The sequence below is a fragment of the Leiobunum rupestre genome, chromosome 7 (genome assembly GCF_980474605.1).
Source record: "Leiobunum rupestre chromosome 7, qqLeiRupe1.1.hap1, whole genome shotgun sequence".
NCBI classification, from domain to species: domain Eukaryota; kingdom Metazoa; phylum Arthropoda; class Arachnida; order Opiliones; family Sclerosomatidae; genus Leiobunum; species Leiobunum rupestre.
Window position 1 is genome coordinate 25022714 of NC_143390.1, and position 18617 is coordinate 25041330.

At 37.8% G+C, this 18617-nt stretch overlaps 3 protein-coding genes across 3 annotated transcripts; 1 reads left to right on the forward strand and 2 right to left on the reverse strand.

Moving 5' to 3' along the window:
* Positions 1-102: 102 nt before the first annotated feature.
* LOC149935338 (all-trans retinoic acid-induced differentiation factor-like) lies at positions 103-2418 on the reverse strand. Its single transcript, XM_090152812.1, has 6 exons — positions 2245-2418; positions 1881-2089; positions 1753-1827; positions 1570-1676; positions 412-509; positions 103-350 (listed from the first exon to the last, which is right to left on the reverse strand). Exons 1-6 carry the CDS (start codon positions 2323-2325, stop codon positions 246-248), a joined length of 675 nt encoding a protein of 224 aa, XP_090008938.1. The 5' UTR covers positions 2326-2418; the 3' UTR covers positions 103-245.
* A 2274-nt stretch (positions 2419-4692) lies between these two features.
* Positions 4693-5506, forward strand: LOC149935339 (26S proteasome non-ATPase regulatory subunit 9). The gene has a single exon (XM_090153280.1). The coding sequence runs from the start codon at positions 4744-4746 to the stop codon at positions 5365-5367; it is 624 nt and encodes a 207-aa protein (XP_090009406.1). The 5' UTR covers positions 4693-4743; the 3' UTR covers positions 5368-5506.
* On the reverse strand, positions 5405-7940 carry LOC149935340 (DGAT1/2-independent enzyme synthesizing storage lipids). The gene is made up of 8 exons (XM_090153279.1): positions 7736-7940; positions 7397-7650; positions 7033-7198; positions 6707-6880; positions 6455-6648; positions 6327-6390; positions 6123-6262; positions 5405-6057 (listed from the first exon to the last, which is right to left on the reverse strand). Exons 2-8 carry the CDS (start codon positions 7529-7531, stop codon positions 5938-5940), a joined length of 993 nt encoding a protein of 330 aa, XP_090009405.1. The 5' UTR covers positions 7532-7650; positions 7736-7940; the 3' UTR covers positions 5405-5937.
* Positions 7941-18617: the final 10677 nt, after the last annotated feature.

The following is an 18617-nucleotide window of genomic DNA, read 5'->3' on the forward strand; positions in this document are numbered from 1 at the left end:
CTTTGTCAGTCAGTTTTGTCCAATTTCACTGCAATTTCTATTCCTTGAAATAGGTTTTAAGTTATCTGACCATATAACTGTAAAGAGAAAAAAAAGACTAGATTTGGTATTTCATATTTATTATTTACATATAAAATTTAACAAATCATTTGGAATTTATAACTAAATGAAAGTACACTTGTACAAAAATAGAGTAGTCAGAATTTACATTTGTCTGTTATTAACAAATTTACAGAAATGGCTATCTACTCTGTCTTAACCAAACGTCTTTGGGTGAACCACACAAAAAATGATAAGACCAGAGTAGGAACTGAGATTCCAACACTGAATGGAATAATTGGGAATTCGCCCTGCAAGAAGACAAATGTAAATAAACAAAAATCTATGACCCAACCCAAAAACTAATCTCACTTGTCTTAGGCACCTATACCCTGAATGATCAGTTTTGCAATGGCATGAAGCTATGCCAGGGCCATTGGGAAAACAGCTCCCAAAGTCGGTACAAGATACTAGATCAAAAGAAAACCTTTTAATCCTTGTAAATGAATAATGAACTATAATGCGCAACCTAGGAGCAACAAACACAACACCCCACACAAGTAGGAAGCAACACGCCAAAAATCATGGATTTTCTTGTGTACATTTTTCATTGGCTAGACGCTTTAGCGCCTGCTGCCGTTGGAAGGGGAAAATTTGGAAATTGTCTCCCCCCCCCCCCACCCGTAAAACGTTCAGTGTAAAGGCTCGTGACGCTCGTCCAATGAAACCCTTCGTTAGCCTGTTTAAAGGCTAGCTGCGTTCTCCTTGTGTTTGTTGCTCCAAGGTTAAACTAACAAAAGATAAATGACCGAAAGCACGTATGGGACAAGAAATATTTTTCTACTAACTATCAATATAAATGAGTGCCAAACAATTCAGATTTTAGGAATTTAGATAGATGATAAAAATAACTATGAAATACGCAATTCATCCGGTTGGGTTTTCAATTACAAGTATTAAAAACCATAAACAAGTTTATTTTTCATTCAAGTTTGTCAAAAACTAAATCAATCCTGATCAAGTCATGCCTTAAGAAATATTATCCTATGCTATTAGAAGTTTCTTTTAAACCAAGGAATACCTCTGCGTAGTGTTCCATACCAGAGTAACTGAGAAAAATCATATCACCTCGGGCAGGAATCGAACCTACAACCTTTAGGTTACCCTCCCAACGCCACTACCATTGGACTACCGAGGCCACGAATAATCAGGCCTCGGACATCCAATTTAAGAATGACTTCTGCAACTTGTGGACATATCCAGAGCCAAATGGATAGGAATCATCGAATCTGCCACTAAACACTCAAACCATTTTAAGCCAAGGAGTCTGTATTTGTCAAAAACTAAATTATGTCTCTTATTTACTTCATAAACTTATCTATTTTCTTATGAAATTAAAATAATACAGATTTTTATAACCTTAGGTATAAAGCATGATCATTACAATTTGATTGGTAATAAAATATTCTATTATAAATTTTTATAACACTACAGCCCGAAATGATATGACAAATGTGAAAAAAGACTCACCATTCTGGTAGTCACATTCATCTAGTTGTCCCTGACAAAATGTGTAATTTTTCATAGAGCTCTCATTCCTCCAATGTCCTGGGCATTTACACTGATCCGCTAAAATACTAATTACAAAGATAAAATAAAAATTAGAATTTAACATTTTAAAATATATAAATTAATGTAAGTAGAAACACTTACAGTACTTCAAGTTTTACAAGTCTGAAAAATTCCTTTTCATTGGAGCAATTCAGTGCAGTATTATTGGCAAGACTCCTAAAAGTTTATTTTTATTAGCTTATTATAGCAAATGCAGTCATATTGCTTACAATATAATTAAATCTGTGTAATTATCTATTTTCCCATATATCGTCTCTAGCTTGCAATTACTCATGTCAATTCCAACAACGGAGTTCTGCTTGAAACAACAACGATTTCTTATGTCATACCGTTGTTCTTCGCAATAGCTTTGAACTGCCACAGAGGCATTTTCAATTCTATCACATATTGTTTCTACATTACAAGATTCAGCAGGCACCTAAGATTTCCATATTGAATTATTAATTGGAAAAACCACAAGTGGTTTTTAGTTTCAATAAAAACGAATCATCACCAAAAGTGACATGGTAATTATGTCACTTTTGTCATCACATGACTTTTTGACACCACAAGTAGGCTTAATAAAGAAATCACCTTTTCCAGATTTATTTCCAGACCATCTACCAAATACAAAGTACATAAGGCTAAAAGTAGCGGTAACGTTTTAGAAAACATAATTAAATTAGAAGAAGACCATAAGAAATAATATTTAAACTTTTAAACTATAACATTTTTACTCCCGAGTCCGACCTACGAAAAATTTGCAAACTGCCAGAGCTGAGAGCATTGAATTGGGAATAATACTGCTAGAATTACAATTACAATTACGATTTCGGTTGCCATGGTTACGCGGGACTGGTTCTGATAAGACTGTACGAAATTCATCTTTATAATTAGGTGGTAGCGCCATCTATATTTTGTAAAGTTACATGGCTGAAAATAAATAATTATTAGCTAACTCACCGTAACTTGAGTTACAAAGGATAGTGTTGACAGAACAAAATTATTTTTAAACAACTTCAAAGGTTTGTTTGTTACGATAAATCAGACATTTCAATTTCGCATCAGATTCGCGAAAAAAATCAATTGCATTATAGTTTCCACCACTAGAGACAGATGCCGCCACGATAGATCGATAAAGTTGAATAAGTCTCCTTATTGTACGAAATGGGACCCGCACCAGCCAGATTTAGTTGTACCTCTATTTATTCCCAACTCAATGGCTGAGAGCTTCCATATTTTTTTTGACATCCACACATCGGTGTCGACCCAAGGCCTTAGACACCAGCACACAATAACTGATTAAAGGGATCCATCACTCACAACAGGGGGAGGCATAGGGGTAACATAAAATCCAGACTTGCAGTGTGCTTGAAAACCAGTTTTTTTATGACCCCTATGCCTTCCCCTGTTGTGAGTGAGGGATCCCTTTCATCAGGGTGAGATATGTGTAACGGCCACGCCAACGGGGGGATACGCGGGGACAAGGGTGGGGACACCGGCGGCTGACGTATCCCGACCACTCGTTGGGGGATTGGTGGTCGTCCTCACACGGCCATCCACAAACTCTGCCTCTCAGACGCTTGGGATTCCAGGAGTACGCCACTACTCCCGGCAGATCTTCCACATTTGTGACATTTTATATCAAAAACTTCCCGCTGGCAATAAATGCATTAAACGAAAAATACAATTTTTCCTTTTTTGACTTGGAAATTCCCGTTTTTCGCGACCGAAACCTATCGCTGCGCCCCCTTCGGTTCCCCATTGAAGATTGAAACCTAGATAGGTAGTGGCTAAAGCAGATGTTATTAATTTGACTTCATCGTTATAATTGGTAAATTTGACTTTATAAATAAAGATACTTGCATTTTAATATAATTTTTACATCGTTTGTTTATATTTTGATAAGTTTATTTAAAAAAAAAAGTTCTTACGACTTTTTAATTTGACTGTAGCAGACGCTAAATCTTAGGCTCTACCTCGGTCGCGCACATAGAAATCTCATAGGTAACTAGAATGCTGCCGCCTACGGCCGAGCTTGTCGCCATTTCGTTTTGAACCTTCAGACAATGAGAGGCCGTAGAGTGGTTCCACCAAGGAGGATAATAATCCTCCTTGGTTCCGCTACTATCGCGGGAGATAGGTGACGTCATTCTCTCTGGTGACATCATGACTTTCATTAATATCAAAATGACAAGCATTTCAGGAACGTAAAAAGTAATACAGGTTCCCAGATGTACGATCTCGATCGTAATTACGAAAAAAAAATACGGTCTTATAGAAATTTAGGCAAAAACGCAGCTCTATGAAGGCAGCTGAAGCACTTTCTCTATTCAGGATGTAGCTTTCAAAGGGCAGAAGAAGACAAAACCTTATACCTTTGAATCACTTTTGGGAATGTGGCGCTTATCTCACTTGATTTACCTCGACAAAAATTTCATACTGTCAAAAGTTGCCGCTTTTGTTGCTGGTAAATCAATTTAATTAAGCCTCAAATGGGCCAAATCGATTATTTGGAGAGAGTCTCTCATTCTGGAAACTTGGTGATGGAGGGGGTTAACCATTGAGTTGGGAATATTAATCTAGAGATCCAATCAAATCTGCTCCCCACGAAACAAGTTTTTGAAAATTACGAATGTGCCGTCTCCTCTAAAATGACGAGAAAATGTTATCATATTACCCGTGGCGCCATCCATTATTTTTGAAAAAAAAACTTTTTGCCGGAAAACGCGTCTTATTTGAACGAACCATTGAGAGATAGACGGCGCCACGGGTAGAATGATAAAGTTTTCATAAACGCAAAATTTTCTATCTGGGTTGAAAAGGAGCGAGTGGGCTCGAAAAGCTTCCCCAATATTCTTTTTAATAAAAGTTTATTTTAAACCATGAAGTATCTGTCTCTATAGTATATTTCTTACTATTTACTAGATAAGTTTTCTCCTCATTTGGGAGCAGACGGCAGTATTCTTATTTTTTAAAAACTTGTTTCGCGAATTACTGAAATCCGACGTTTTGATTGGACCTCTAGATTAATATTCTCAACTCAACGGGGTTAATTGTTAAACAGTGAGCACTGATCTATAAAGTGGCTGGATGACTGGCAAAATGGAGTTAAATTTGGATACGGAGGACTTAAGTAAAAAATTACTAGATTTAGGAAAGAAAAAGGAAGAAATCGAAAGTGAAATTGCCGCATTTTCTGAAATTTTAAAGAGTCAAAATGTTGATTTGAAAGAAAGTTTAATTGATATGGAAGGTTATCCTCGAAGCGATATCGACATTTATCAAGTCCGAGAAGCGAGACAGCGAATCATTTGCTTGCAAACTGATCATAAAGTTATCATGAAAAATATTGAAGAGGGTCTCCACGCTTTACATGCGAAAACACCATTCAACCCATCATTAAGTGGATCTGCAGACCTTCTTGAAAAGTCAAGAAACGCAAACGCAATAGCTAAAATTGACAGAGTGGAAAGGGAATCTCCCACTGAAGAAAGTGGGCTTTTAGTCAACGATTTGATTGTAAAATTTGGCAGCATTTCAGAAAAAAACTTTAATGGACTAGGTGATTTTGCTCAAGTTGTCCAACATAGCATTGGACAATCTATCACGGTTGTTGTCCGGAGAAATGACAATGAAATTGCTATTTTGCGATTAACTCCCAAAACCTGGAGTGGCAGAGGTTACTTGGGTTGTAATATAATTCCCATTAAATAATTTGTCTGAAATTGAATTTTTACTTCAAAATTGGCAAAACACTGGTATTACAATGTTCGCAAATTTAATTTAGAAACTAAAACCAAATTTCAACATTTATATTTGGTTGTCTAATAAAAATATGAGATATTTGACTCAATACTGAATTTTTATAAATATAAAAACATGGCGCAGAATTTTAGCATAAGATGATCAGAGTTTTGTCAAAGTTTTACATTACACAATTGTCAAAAACCTTTAATATCTTAAAATATTTTAATGAAAATCTACCACTCTTCTTCCATCCCAAAAACAACTTATAAATGCCTCAATCACAGACTACATCTCAATACAATAATATAAACAAAATAGAAAAGCTTTTAGAACCTTTCCTAGGCCTATCTATTAAAAAGTATGAAAAATTTAAAAAGGAAAATAAATAACACATTGGCAGATTCTAAAAAAAATCCCTCTTTCACTTAAAAATCACCAGGTGGAAATTTTGTTAACATAATTTTGTTAAACTAATACAAACTGACAAAATCATTCGTTAAAGAATGATGAGCCACAAAATTAAAGTTAAAACTAGTATCAGTCAAGTTTTTTTAGCTTAGGCTTCGGTAAGCTTACAAACCTCTGTAATAGTGATTTTAATATGTTGCCAGGAAGATCTTGATTTTCAGAAATAAGAGCTTCTAGCGCAACAGCAGTCTACAAATGTAAAAAAATTTCATGTTTTACAAAACTCTACTACTTTCACCATTCTCTTATAATACCTTTTTAGCAACTTCTTCAGGTGTGGCATTTGGATCGTATGGTATAGGTTTTCCAACTATTGTCCTTAATTTAACTGGAAAATTCCCATAAATTGGTAATACTGGAAATTTTATTTTATCATAGATTTTTCTAAAGAATGCTGTAATAAAAAATGGATCATAGTCAACGTTTTTATAATAAGTTCAAACATCAACTAAAATTACATTTTCCAGTGCTCACTGTACGAAATGCTTCTCTAATGTTTTGCGTATAAAATGGAATTATCGGCTGTGTTGGTAAATAAAGATAATTTAATGACATCTAATGATATTGGCATAAAATATAAGCTTACCACTTTTGCTTCTATCGCTACTTTGGCAAAACCAATTCTTTTCCCCCACATCAGCTTGTAATTTTCATCTCCAAATTGAGCTTCAAGGACCCCACCGGGAGAAATTGCAACCATGTCACCATCCTTAAGTACCTGGGCACAAGTAGATACTGAACCAGGGAATACTCGGAATGCTTCCATCAATACTTTCCACCCTAACAAATTTGCGTATAAATAAAATATAATACAGTTAAGAAAGAAATGAAATCTTACCAGGCACTTTGAATAAAAATCTATCAGCCACTACATTTATCATTCTTTCTTTATACAGAATACATTTTGCAAGGAGATAGTAGTAATCCAAAGGAATCGCTCCGTGATAAAATATAAGTAGAGCTCCACCTTCACCCTTTCCTGGAATGTTTTCCAAACCAACTACTTCATAGCCTGAAACAATATTAAAAAAATCAAATGTTTTTGGACACAGAAATAGTAAGCCTGATTTTAATCGAAGTACAGTCTATGCGTGTATAGTCGAGTCCTTCCTAGATGTTGTCTGACAATGACATTCAATTTATAATTTTTTCTTAAGAAATTACCATTCCAAATCCAGCCATGAGCATCCCATAATATTGCTACAGTTCTCCGTCCAATCTCAAAAAAGTCCCAACTAGAATTCCACAGACGCCTCAGTCGAAATAAATGTATAATCAGTGCAGATACATAAAAAAGCAGGAATATCAAAACTGGAAGCAAGAAACTGACCTACGAGTAAAATAATTATAAAGTTTTTCTAAAAAGATATTTTAATGGATAAAACTGAGGGACCAAAAATCTGTACACCAATTACAAGCATATGAAACGCCATTCGCTAAATGCATTCAGCAATCACTTTAGCACAAGAAAAGCTACAAGCTTGTACACTGATTACAGACAGTGATCAGCCCCTTGGATAAAACTTACAACAATGGGAGTAAATAGCCAAATGAGCCATTTCATAAGATGGACATCAACATAATCATCAACTTTGAATGGGACCAGCCTTTCCATGATCCAGTCAAAGTAGGTTTGATTGAGGTATTCCGTAGAATCTAACATATCACCGTAAGATAATCATTAAAATTGAATATATTATAAATTATTGTTAAGCTCTTTCGCGATTATTTATATTTATATTAACTATGATTAGCTAAGTCAGTCTGCTAATTGGGATAACCCTGAAAAAATATCAAAGAGGATAATATCAGTTACAGCTACACCAAAGTTTGTATTTATATCTAAAGGTAGAATTCAGAATCTTACATTTTTGTATCTCTTCCAAAACACAAGGAAATAAAGAATAATTCTACATATATATTATATTATCTAACCTTAGCCATGCATTTACTCTGAATTACGGGTGGTTTGAATAATGTTAAAACGGAAATGATGATAAAAGAAATGGTGCCTACAAGCGCGAGGGACAACTAAAAACTATAATAATACCTTCCCCCCGTTACGTCATGAACCAGAGAGTTGATTCTGAAGTGATCCTATCCATGTGGCGCCATCTAGTGGAACTGGAATGGTGTAAAACTAACCAGAAACACACGATGATTTTTGGGAAATAAATGTTTTTACTCCCTGCCAATTAGGAGCAACAAACACATCACCCCACACAAGGAGGACGCAACACGTCAAAAGTCGTGGATTTTCTTGAGTACAGTTTTCATTGGTAAGACGCTTTTGCGCCTGCTGCCTTAGAAGGAGAAAATTCGGAAATTGTCGTCCTCCTTCCGTAAAACGTTCAGCGTAAAGGCTCGTCCAATGAAATTTGTACACAACAGTTACTCTGCATTAGCGTGTTTAAAGGCTAGCTGTGTTCTCCTTGTGTTTGTTGCTGCTAGCTGCCACTGAGGTGCTGGCATAGCAAATACGATCTCAGATTGAGGAGAAGGATGCTGCGTATGTACGTCATTTATTTAAACAATATATGGCAATTGAATAATACTGTGTAAAATAGATAAATAATATATTCAATATATTAATTGTCTATGCGTGTACTAAAATAGGCGCTTAAATAAAACATCCTTCGAGGAAATCGCCAAGAAGTAATATTTCCGAGAGCCAGGACCGGCAAGGACCTTTTATATAGTGCTTGTTGAAATAATAGAAACTTTTCACCTGTAAACAGAAAGACGGGTTTTTACTAAGCCTTAATATGTCCCAAAAAGCTACCTGGTTAAAAGGGAACACTTGTTGTACACCTTGTAGGTGAAAAGTTTCCATTATTTTTACAAGCACTATATAAACAGTGACTTGCAGGTCCTGGCTCTCAGAAATATTACCTCTTAGCAAAAGCGACATAATTATCAAAAGTGTGTCAATCGGACCTATTTCCTAATGAATGTTACGAGCGAAGTACAAGTTGGGAGGGGAGAAGGGAAATTATGCTTTGGGGAGGGAAGGAACTTAAAGGGATCCCTCACTCACAACAGGGGAAGGCATATGGGTCACAAAAAAACTGGTTTTGAAGCACACTGCAAATCTGGATTTCATGTTACCCCTATGCCTCCCCCTGTTGTGAGTGATGGATCCCTTTAAGGAAGTTAAAACCCACAAATAACGCCTCGTAGTGAGGAACGGAGGAACTAAGTAGCACTGGTCAAAGTTAGTGCATTTTTTAATTTTTCGTCGTTCTGTGGAGATGCTATCGCCATCTACCTACGATATAATACCATAGACTAAAAAAAGATCCAGAAAGGCAACAATAAATAGTCTTTTATGTGGTCGATCTCGAGTCGATCATTCATTAAACCTTTAGCATACGATTGGATAAAACGGCCCTGCGGGCTTGAGCCACGTAAAACATTTCTGAAGCCCCCTAATATTTCCTAAAATACCGTCCTCGGAACGAACATGATATATATTATTGAAGCGATGCCATTAAAATTTATATCGGTTTTTGATCTCATTGTCTCGATTAGACAATGAATGGGTTTCATTGTATCAAAGATAATTTAAACTCGTACCCTAGATTCGAAATCACTCTCTCTCGCGTTGCCGATAGCGTTTATCCACTTCCCGCTGGAACTCAGAAAAAATTCGCTCCATGGTTTGCGCCTTACCGCAACCGATGGAGCCCGATTTTTCTGAGGTCACGTGCCGGAAAAGGGTAAACGCTTCGTAACAAAACCGTCAATGTGAAAGCTCTCAGTATTCGAATCTAGGGTACGAGTTTAAATTATCTTTGATTGTATGCCTTTTATTCACGGTTAATGGGACGCAGGAAGGGCGCTGAAAGTAATAAGTTTCCAAAAGTTAAACCACACTATTTTCACTAGGGTGTATCACTTGTCTAAAATCTTGAAGCCCTGCGACGCTACTGTCGAATATACCGAAAATTAATGAAACATGTTTAGAAATGTTGAAAACGTTTTGGGTAAAATCATCATATATAGCCAACTATAATAAACAAAGCCTGTGTATGGTATCCGGAGGTTGGGGATATTTTACCTACTACTCCCAGGGATTTAGTTCTCCCGTACACCAAACGGTGGGTTTTTATGGACTATGACATTTGGGGGCGTCCAAAATAGTGTGAATAGCAAAGTGGTAGGGGTTCCTCCAAAAGGTTAAAAACTTAAGTGAGCTGTTGCGGCATATTTAAATGTAAATAATCAATGAGGTTCTTGAAATGATTTTAGATAAAAGGGGGCGCTGCACGACATTAGAGAACCGAATCCGCCTTTGGGTTTGTATAAGCCGCACGAGACATCGCGCGCCGATTTTTGTTAAATGACCCTTTTAGCTCGTCGTACCACATATACCCTTTTTATTTCTATTCTGTAAGTTTTTGTTGTTCAATTTAATCATGGATATTGTATCTCTACAGTGTCCATGATTTAATAACCTGTAACTATACGTCTATTGTGATACACTGTACGGCCACATATAAGCTTACGCTAGCCATGGAGGAATAGTAGAGGAGGGGGAAGGAAAGAAGGCGCTAAATCCGACAGCGTAGTGCCAGTTTGAGGTGGGGGGAAAGTCGAGGGGGGGGGTCTGAATAAAGTTGTACAAGTTTTTGGTGTATATAGCGGGGGCCTTCACACCAGGCGCGCAATTTAAAAACAAACAAAACAAAAAAGAAAAACAATAACAAGCCTGAAGAACACTGTACAAATGATAGAATTACACCAAAAACAAAGGAAAACAAAATAAGGAAACCGATCAGAATGTCAATGCACCGCACGTCGCAGAATAGCACAGGTGGCAATAATAATGTCCATATGACCTCCATGTACTGCTTTAAGAACCCCCACGAGAGTGTTCGGAATATTGCGCTTCTGGAGCGCTGAAACCAGCGCTGGGCGACGCCCAGTGTGATAGGGGCAGGTGAATAAGATGTGGTACGCATCGTCGATAGCTCCGCAGCAAGCGGCCGTCACACTGAGGTTGAACCGATGTAGGGTCGCGTTTGTGGGAAGGCGACCACAACCTAGTCGCGAGAGAAGGGTATCGTCCTTGCGCTTGAGTTTCAAGTTAAGTATAGCACTACTAAGAGCCGGGAAAGGGTTTAGCCTCACGAAGAGGCCGCACTACCCTACTGGTCTGCCAGTCAGTACTCCACTCAGCTGAGAGAGCCCGACGACACGCACTCTTTATTTCTACAAGAGTAGACGGGAGGAGGAAGTCCACCCTAGAAGGGCGCTGGAGCCCAGTGACCGAGGCGAGACGATCGGCCGTCTCGTTTCCGGGAACTTCCACGTGTGCTGGACACCAGATTAGAGAAACCGGATACGGGTACTTATCGCAAAGCTCCTGGATACAGATGGCCACCGGATAGATAGAGCGACTTAGCAGTTGGGTGAGTGCGCTTTTAGAATCGGAACAGACAACTACCGGCGAACGCAGCTGTGTGGACGCGTAGGAGAGAGCCATCTGGATGGCAAATAGCTCGACCCGATTAATAGGATGACCGGAGTCCACTAAATTAACCGCACCAACGTTGAGGGAGGGAATTGCGAAGTCAGCAACCGCGACCCCTGAATCGGGGGAAGCCGAACCGTTCGTGTAGAGAACCATCGCGTCTTTCGCGTGAGGCTCGAGAGTTGCAAAAAACAGTAACGTGGAAAAGCCAATCAATATTGCAGGCCTGAGCCAGGCGCCAAGCTCTAAGTAGAAAAGGCAGCCTGTTCTTTGGGAAGCGATGCTCCAAAATCTCCAAGGAAGCAAGGTCTCGGCACAGGAGAGTGCGGTAGAAGTCCAGAGTGTCCGCCGCCCCACATGGAGCAAGGGTGATTAGATCCATGTAGCTTAAGGGCGGAATGGCCGCTTCGGTCTCCATTAAACTGATAGGAGAAGACGGTGGAGTCCCGAGGATGACTCGAAGGGCCGCATTTTGAATTTTATCTAGTTTCTTGAGGGCACAAGCGGGCGCCAACGCGTAAAGGGGACTAGAGTAATCCAGTCTGGAGCGTACCAGGTGTGTATACAGAAGCCGCAAAACCTTACGACCTGCACCCCACTCGGTACCCGAAACCGCTCGCAGGAGGTTTAGTCTCTTCATCGAAGAGGAGGAAAGGTTCTCGATATGGGGAATCCAAGAGAGACGGTCATCGAAAAGACCACCTAGGTACCTGTAGGTGGACACCTTAGTGAGCGGCTGATGGCCCAGTGTGAGAGTGAGGGCCGCCGGAAAGTCTGTGTCGCGAGAGAAGGTCATAAAATTGCACTTGAGAGGTTGAAAGTTTAGTCCCCAGTTTGCGCCGTAGTCGGTGATCCTGTCAAGAGCGACTTGCATAGTCCTGAAAAGATTCCCCCAGTCAAAGCCGCTGATCCAGACGGCGATGTCATCCGCGTGCTCCCCGTGATCGACCGCCTTCGGGCAGAGTGGAGGAATCCCATCCAGCATGACACTGAACAAGATAGGGCTAATGGCGCTGCCCCGAGGAAGTCCTCTCTGGACCGGGAAAGTGGCCGAAAATGCACCGTTGACGCGAACTTGAGAAGTGCGACCCGCCAAGAAGTTTTCAACCCACCGAAGCAGGTTGCCCTCCAGGCCAAAACTTTGGAGTTTGTAGAGGAGCGTGCGATGGTGGACACTCCCGAATGCGTCTTTGAGATCCAGGAACACCGCTAGGCAATCCTTTTAAAGAATTCAAACCCTAACCGGTAGATCGCGCCATGATCGCGCTGCCTTTGTTGGAATGTATGTAAGATAAAAGTCTACCTCGACATACCCCCCCCCCCCGTTTCTACATCCCCCTTTACGCGATTTCTGAAGAGGAATGTCAATGCTTAGCTCAATCAGAACTATCAATACCACTCCAGGGCTATTCCTCTATGCGCTAGCTTAGTGACCGATTTATTTACTAAATAAATAAATAAATGCGCTCTTTCGTGGCAGCGAGTGGCATATAAAAGCAAAGGCTGATTTAGACCCCTAATGTTGTACAGCGCCCCCTTTGATCTCAAATATTTCAAGAACCTCGTTACGCCAGTAATAGGCTTCAACTCTTTATTTTTATAAAATTATAAATTCTATGGGTTCTTTTGATCAGTGAACACTAGTTAAAGATACCGCAATAGTTTAACGACAATAAAAATACATTTTTTTTGTTTCTTAATGCACTTTTAGATAATTTTTTATAATCTTATTTACATATTCATGTTATCGGTACTAAGCAATAGACCATTCTGGAAAGATTTAAAACCTCTTATTAGAAAAATTAAACGTTTTGGATTAGGATTTAGGCCTAGGCCCATAAAAAAGATATCACATTTTAAATACTATTAATTGCCTACATCCAGAGATGGGCAAAAAATCATTTGGCGAATAACGAATAAATTTTTTCTTGTCAGTTGTTATTTATAAATAACGGTAAAATTAATTTATTTAGAGAAAAATATTTTAAATAAATGTTGGAAAATATTTTTTAATAAAATAAGTTTATAAATAAAAAGGTCAAAATATCTGTTTTATTAAATCATTTGAAATAAATGTATTTTGCAAATAAAGAAGACTGAAATATTTTGTCATCAGATATTTCGGGTTGGCGTAGTTAACAAATAGATCGTCAAAAATAGCTTCCGTTTATTTTTTATTTTGTAGATAACGAATTATTTTTATTTGACAGGGCTAGACTCAAGGAAAATAACTGAATATATGGCCAATTTGTAAAAAAATGCAATACAAATTCCAAAGACTTAAAGTTAATTCTGGTGTCAGAGACGAAATACAATTGTCGACACCATTTTTATTTTAACAAAGAGTATCAATATTACCCAGCAATGGTGGTCACTATTTAATGGCACAGCGAAGGTACAGCAGACCGGTCGGAGGGGAGGCAGCGACATGTGAGCGAGGCCCCTTCTCACAACACACATGTTTTGCGAAGGAATAAATGAGAGGCCCGAATAAGTGCCGCAAAGTACGGGAACCCCAAAAAGTGCCGGACCTCAATAAGTGCCGCTAAGTAAGGGGACCCCTAAAAGTTCCCTTAGGTGTGGGGACCACAAAACGTGTCGCTAAGTGCGAGGCCCTAAACGCTCGCCTCGCTCGCCTGTTCTAGCGCCGGCCCTATAGCTACGCCACTGTAGCTATTAATTAATTATTTAATTAATGCTACTAATTTTTACTTGAAAGCATCATTTGCCTTTACTATATACACAAACCTTACGAAGATACGTGAATTTGGTTTTCACGCGATAATATGACATTCCAAGATTGAAATTCGTAGATCACGAGAAAAGGATTGTAGCAGTGGCGGAATAAGGGGGAGGACTGACCGCCCCGGGTGCCAGGGTAGCTATTGGTATCATTTACCCAAGGCAAAAAGTACGGAAGGGCAGTAAATTAATAAAAACATTAATCTAATACCACCGACCCCATAATTTCCGTAGCATCGTTAAAACAGTGGCGTAACTAAGGACCTGCAGACCCCGCGAACGCGGGGGGGGGGGCGGGTTTCATTTTCACAAACTAGGGGGCCCTTTCGTTTTAAGTATTTTTACAAGAAAAACTTGTAAAAATGGAGAAAAATGGGTTACGGGACGAACAAAAGACAGGCTTTAACTAATACTGAAATTCAATCTCACTCAATATCCTACGGTAGAAATCGTAAAAAAATATCTAAAGGTAGCTTTTGAATATAATATTTTAATTTTCAAATTTTAATAAATGAAATTCGCGGTTTTTAATTTAAATAGATATATTATATATTGCATTCCATTTACTACGACACTACTAATACTTTATAACAAATACATTTTTTTTATAAAGGGGCCTTTTGATATCCTGCGGGGGGCTCGAAATTTTTCATTACGCCACTGCCTCCAAAGCTTCTAACTGGAGGTGCTTTGTCGGTGGCATTAGCGTTAAAAGTTGCCATTATCAGGAAGTCAAATATCCCGCAACAGTTTACTCCTTATAGTGCGATAAGCATTTTTTAACCTTGCGTTTACTCGATTAACTAAAATCCTTATTCGTTATTTAAATTAAAGAAAATATTTCCATTTTTTATTTCGCGAAATAAATGACTGAAAATATTTTGTAAAAAAACAATTTAACAAATGAATGTTCATGAAATATTCGTAAAATATTATTTTCCAGATAATAATCGAAAATATTATGTTTTAAATTATTTATCAAATAAGACCACGGCAAAATATTTGTTTAATTGCCAAATAACTATACCTAAAATATTTAGCCCTGTCAATCGACGAATAAATATGATCAGATATTTTGTTATTTAGTAATTTATTCGTTATTCGCCAAATGATTTTTTGCCCATCTCTGCCTACATCAAACACATAGAGTTTGGAATAAATAGAGGTACAACTAAATCTGGCTGGCGCGGGACCAATTTCGTTCCATAAGGAGACTTTATCAACTTTATCGTTCTACCGTGGCGGCATCTGTCTCTAGTGGTGGCAACTATATTGCAATTGAATTTTTTCGCGAATCTGATGCGAAATTGCAATGTATGATTACTCGTAACAAACAAACCTTTGAAGTTGTTTAAAAATAATTTGATTCTGTCAACACGATCCTTTTTAACTCAAGTTACGGTGAGTTAGATAATAATTATTTATTTTTATATTTATATTTAGATGGCGCTACCGCCTAATTATAAAGATGAATTTCGTACAGTCTTATCTGAACAGGTCCTGCGTAACCATGGAAACCAAACTCGTAATTGTAATTCTAGCAGTATTATTCCCAATTCAATGGCTATATCTTTAGATTTGTGTGTAGGTTAAACAGAAATCAATATTTTCTTAAAAATTAATTCATATTTGGTTAAATTTGTAAACTTATTCCACTGAATCCTCTTTCAAGATTCAACAGCTACCGTCGCGTGACCCGATGGATGACTAGTTGACTACTGCGCCGACCTCACATAAACGTAATAGTAATACGTCATTCCTCATAGTTCATAAAACACCATCAAGCGGCCACTATTGGAAATTCTGAAAAAACAATCCGAACCATGCACAGGCTTTGTTTAATCTATTTGGCTATGACATTGTACATTATTTTTCAGGTGACATAAAAAGATGGTTAAAGTGTTTAATTTACACATCTTTTATTAAAAACTATACGATACTCCAAACTTCTATCTTAGACCAGTCTCTCACAAAGTTGTCCGTAAAATTAACCAATATGGCGTCTTTTAAATAGATATTAACAGGTTTATTCAACTGTTAGGAGGTTAGATTACGACGGTATACCAGTAATAAAAACGCGTGTCACACCGTAAGTCAGACTTTCTTCCCCCACCTGGGTGAAGGAAAAAAGGACTAGATTTGATATATAATGTTTTCAATAAAATTAAATGAATCATTTTTAATTTATAATTAAATGAAAGTACACTTGTAAAAAATAGAGAAGCCAGAATTTATATTTGTCTGTTATTTAAAATTTTAAAGATAAGGCGGTCTACTCTGTCTTAACTAAACGTATCTGCGTGAACAAAACAAAAAATTATGACCAGCGCCCTCTATTTCAGATTAATAGAAGCACGTGAAAAAATAAACAGTGGTCTATCGATTAATCAATCTTTAATCAATGGAGTTAATCTAGATGGCTCTCTCGTACAATAACGATACACAAGCGGGACTTAGGGGAAACCAAGTCTAACTTATAGGCGCCGAAAGCTTTCGTAATCCAACCTAAAGTTGAATAACCCTGATTTTACACTAGGATCAAGAGGGATTACATTTTCCATTTAATGCCTAAAAAGGAGGATGAACTAAATCGAAAAATCGTCAGCTAACAAGTGCTAGGATTTGTTTCTAACATAACTAGCGCCAACCACCTCTATCTTCTGTTAAACCTGGTGGAAAAAATGTGAAATTCGTTGATCCAAATTAAGTATGAAAGTTCATACTCCCTTTATAGGAAATTTTACCTAAATTTCAGATTTTGTTTATAAAAATATCATTTAATTGTTTTGGTGTTACATACATCCTTCGTTTAGTCGCACTTAAATAACCATTGTTTTTCTATTAGATATATAGTTGGAGCTGCCTCCACGAACTTTGCTCTCGCTCCTGGATTTCTTCGGTTCGAGGCCGGCTCAACAAACCACTAATTATCGGAAAAAAGTCAAAAGCTAATGCAATGAGCGGTCAATATTGGAACCCTTGACGTTATAATTCCATTAATATTCTTTTATATTACCCATATCGCTTTCAACATTTACAAACATGTTCCATTCGTTTTATTTAATTTTATTTTATTTAGTTTCTATACGATGAAGAAATTAATTATTTAAAATTTTAGACGCGTTCAGGTTCTTATTTAAAGGGGCTCCAAAGTTCGGTGGCAAAAAAAAAGAAAATTGAGCATGCTTTTCCTTCCCCCCAACCCCTCACTCTGCCTTGGCAGAGGCGGGCAGAGTTAACCGTAAATTTCGCACTTTACTGACTTTACACACATTTTGGAGCCCCTTTAACTTTGGGTGGACAGGATTGAATTCATCTTAGCAAGACAATACAACGCGAAGTTGTTTGGTGTCAGACGCCAGTACAAAACATTGAAAAGAGCGCCAAATTGGTATGTAAAGGGCGCTAAAAGCCTGTTGAAGAGGAGGGCACCAAATTCTTTATCCAAGTTGTACCCCCCGAGATCCAAAATGTTCCTACGCACCTGGAACCTTGATGTTGTCTGATAGCTATTTCAAGTCAAGTTAGAAAGAGCCCTAATAAATAGTCTAAGACTAGAATCCAATGTCCGTAGATGTATTTATTGTCTTTGAACCGCATTTCGTCGTCTTGTGTAAAAGACACTTTTTTCTAAATACATTTCTGTATTGAGAGGTATGGAAATAGGGCTGTCTACGAAGGTTTTAAGAGGCCAACGAAAGTTTATGAATATGAAAAAATTCAAGTAAAAAAACGTCTTCTTAAAAATAGGGCCTATAAAGGTCTGTGCCCAGGGCCTAGGAAGGTCTTAAAATGTCACTAGATGCCAAAGGCTCCACGTACGTCACTGCACAGGAGAGCTACATAAAATAGTTTCAGTCTGGAATCGGCCATTGCGTTTTTACACCTTTTACGATAAATATTTACGGAAGCTTATATTAAAAGTATTTAAAAAAAATTCATATTTGCCACGTTCCCTCGAATCATAAGACAAATACAATGGTATTTGACTAATACTTCCAAAAATAATCCCCAATAATCGAAACTTTTTCTTAAAAGCTTAATGAAACTGCAAGTAAAAGGCCTTCGTCACAAAGAAGTAACATTGCCGATTTAGCCCACTAACTATTAAAAGGCGTTCCTAATACCTAATTAACGTTGAGTGCTTTCCCTTTTCTTTAATGAAATTTGCGTGCGGCGCTGCCCCCTTTCAAAATAGACGCATTTTCAATAAATAATGCCCGCCTTTCCCCGTTGCTGGACATACTTCAAATAATGGTCAAGTTTAGTGGGTCGAAGGTATACATACGTAAAAGAACGGAATTTATTTAAAGAAAACCATTACATCAGCCTAGGCGTATACCAACTCATGAATAATTACTTCTAATTACCATATAGCGAGCTAAGCGCGAAGAATTCAACCAAGATCGCGTTATTAACTATACTTGGTGTTGATTAACGTTGAAGAGGCAAAACGTTTTGCCACTTTTGAATCCAATTACAACGCGTATGTCTGGTAAACAGTCGCTAAAATGAAAATTTCCAAACAAGG

Excerpts from the sequence above, each read along its gene's own strand:
- LOC149935340 (XM_090153279.1), bottom strand. The coding sequence starts at position 7,531 with ATGTTAGATTCTACGGAATACCTCAATCAAACCTACTTTGACTGGATC. Across the intron at positions 6,881-7,032 it reads TCATGGCTGGATTTGGAATG|GCTATGAAGTAGTTGGTTTG; the intron begins GTAATTTCTTAA and ends ATATTGTTTCAG. Across the intron at positions 6,391-6,454 it reads TAGCGATAGAAGCAAAAGTG|CCGATAATTCCATTTTATAC; the intron begins GTAAGCTTATAT and ends TTACCAACACAG.
- LOC149935339 (XM_090153280.1), top strand. The coding sequence starts at position 4,744 with ATGACTGGCAAAATGGAGTTAAATTTGGATACGGAGGACTTAAGTAAA.
- LOC149935338 (XM_090152812.1), bottom strand. The coding sequence starts at position 2,325 with ATGTTTTCTAAAACGTTACCGCTACTTTTAGCCTTATGTACTTTGTAT. Across the intron at positions 2,090-2,244 it reads TGGAAATAAATCTGGAAAAG|GTGCCTGCTGAATCTTGTAA; the intron begins GTGATTTCTTTA and ends TGGAAATCTTAG. Across the intron at positions 510-1,569 it reads TGAATGTGACTACCAGAATG|TATCTTGTACCGACTTTGGG; the intron begins GTGAGTCTTTTT and ends CTTTTGATCTAG.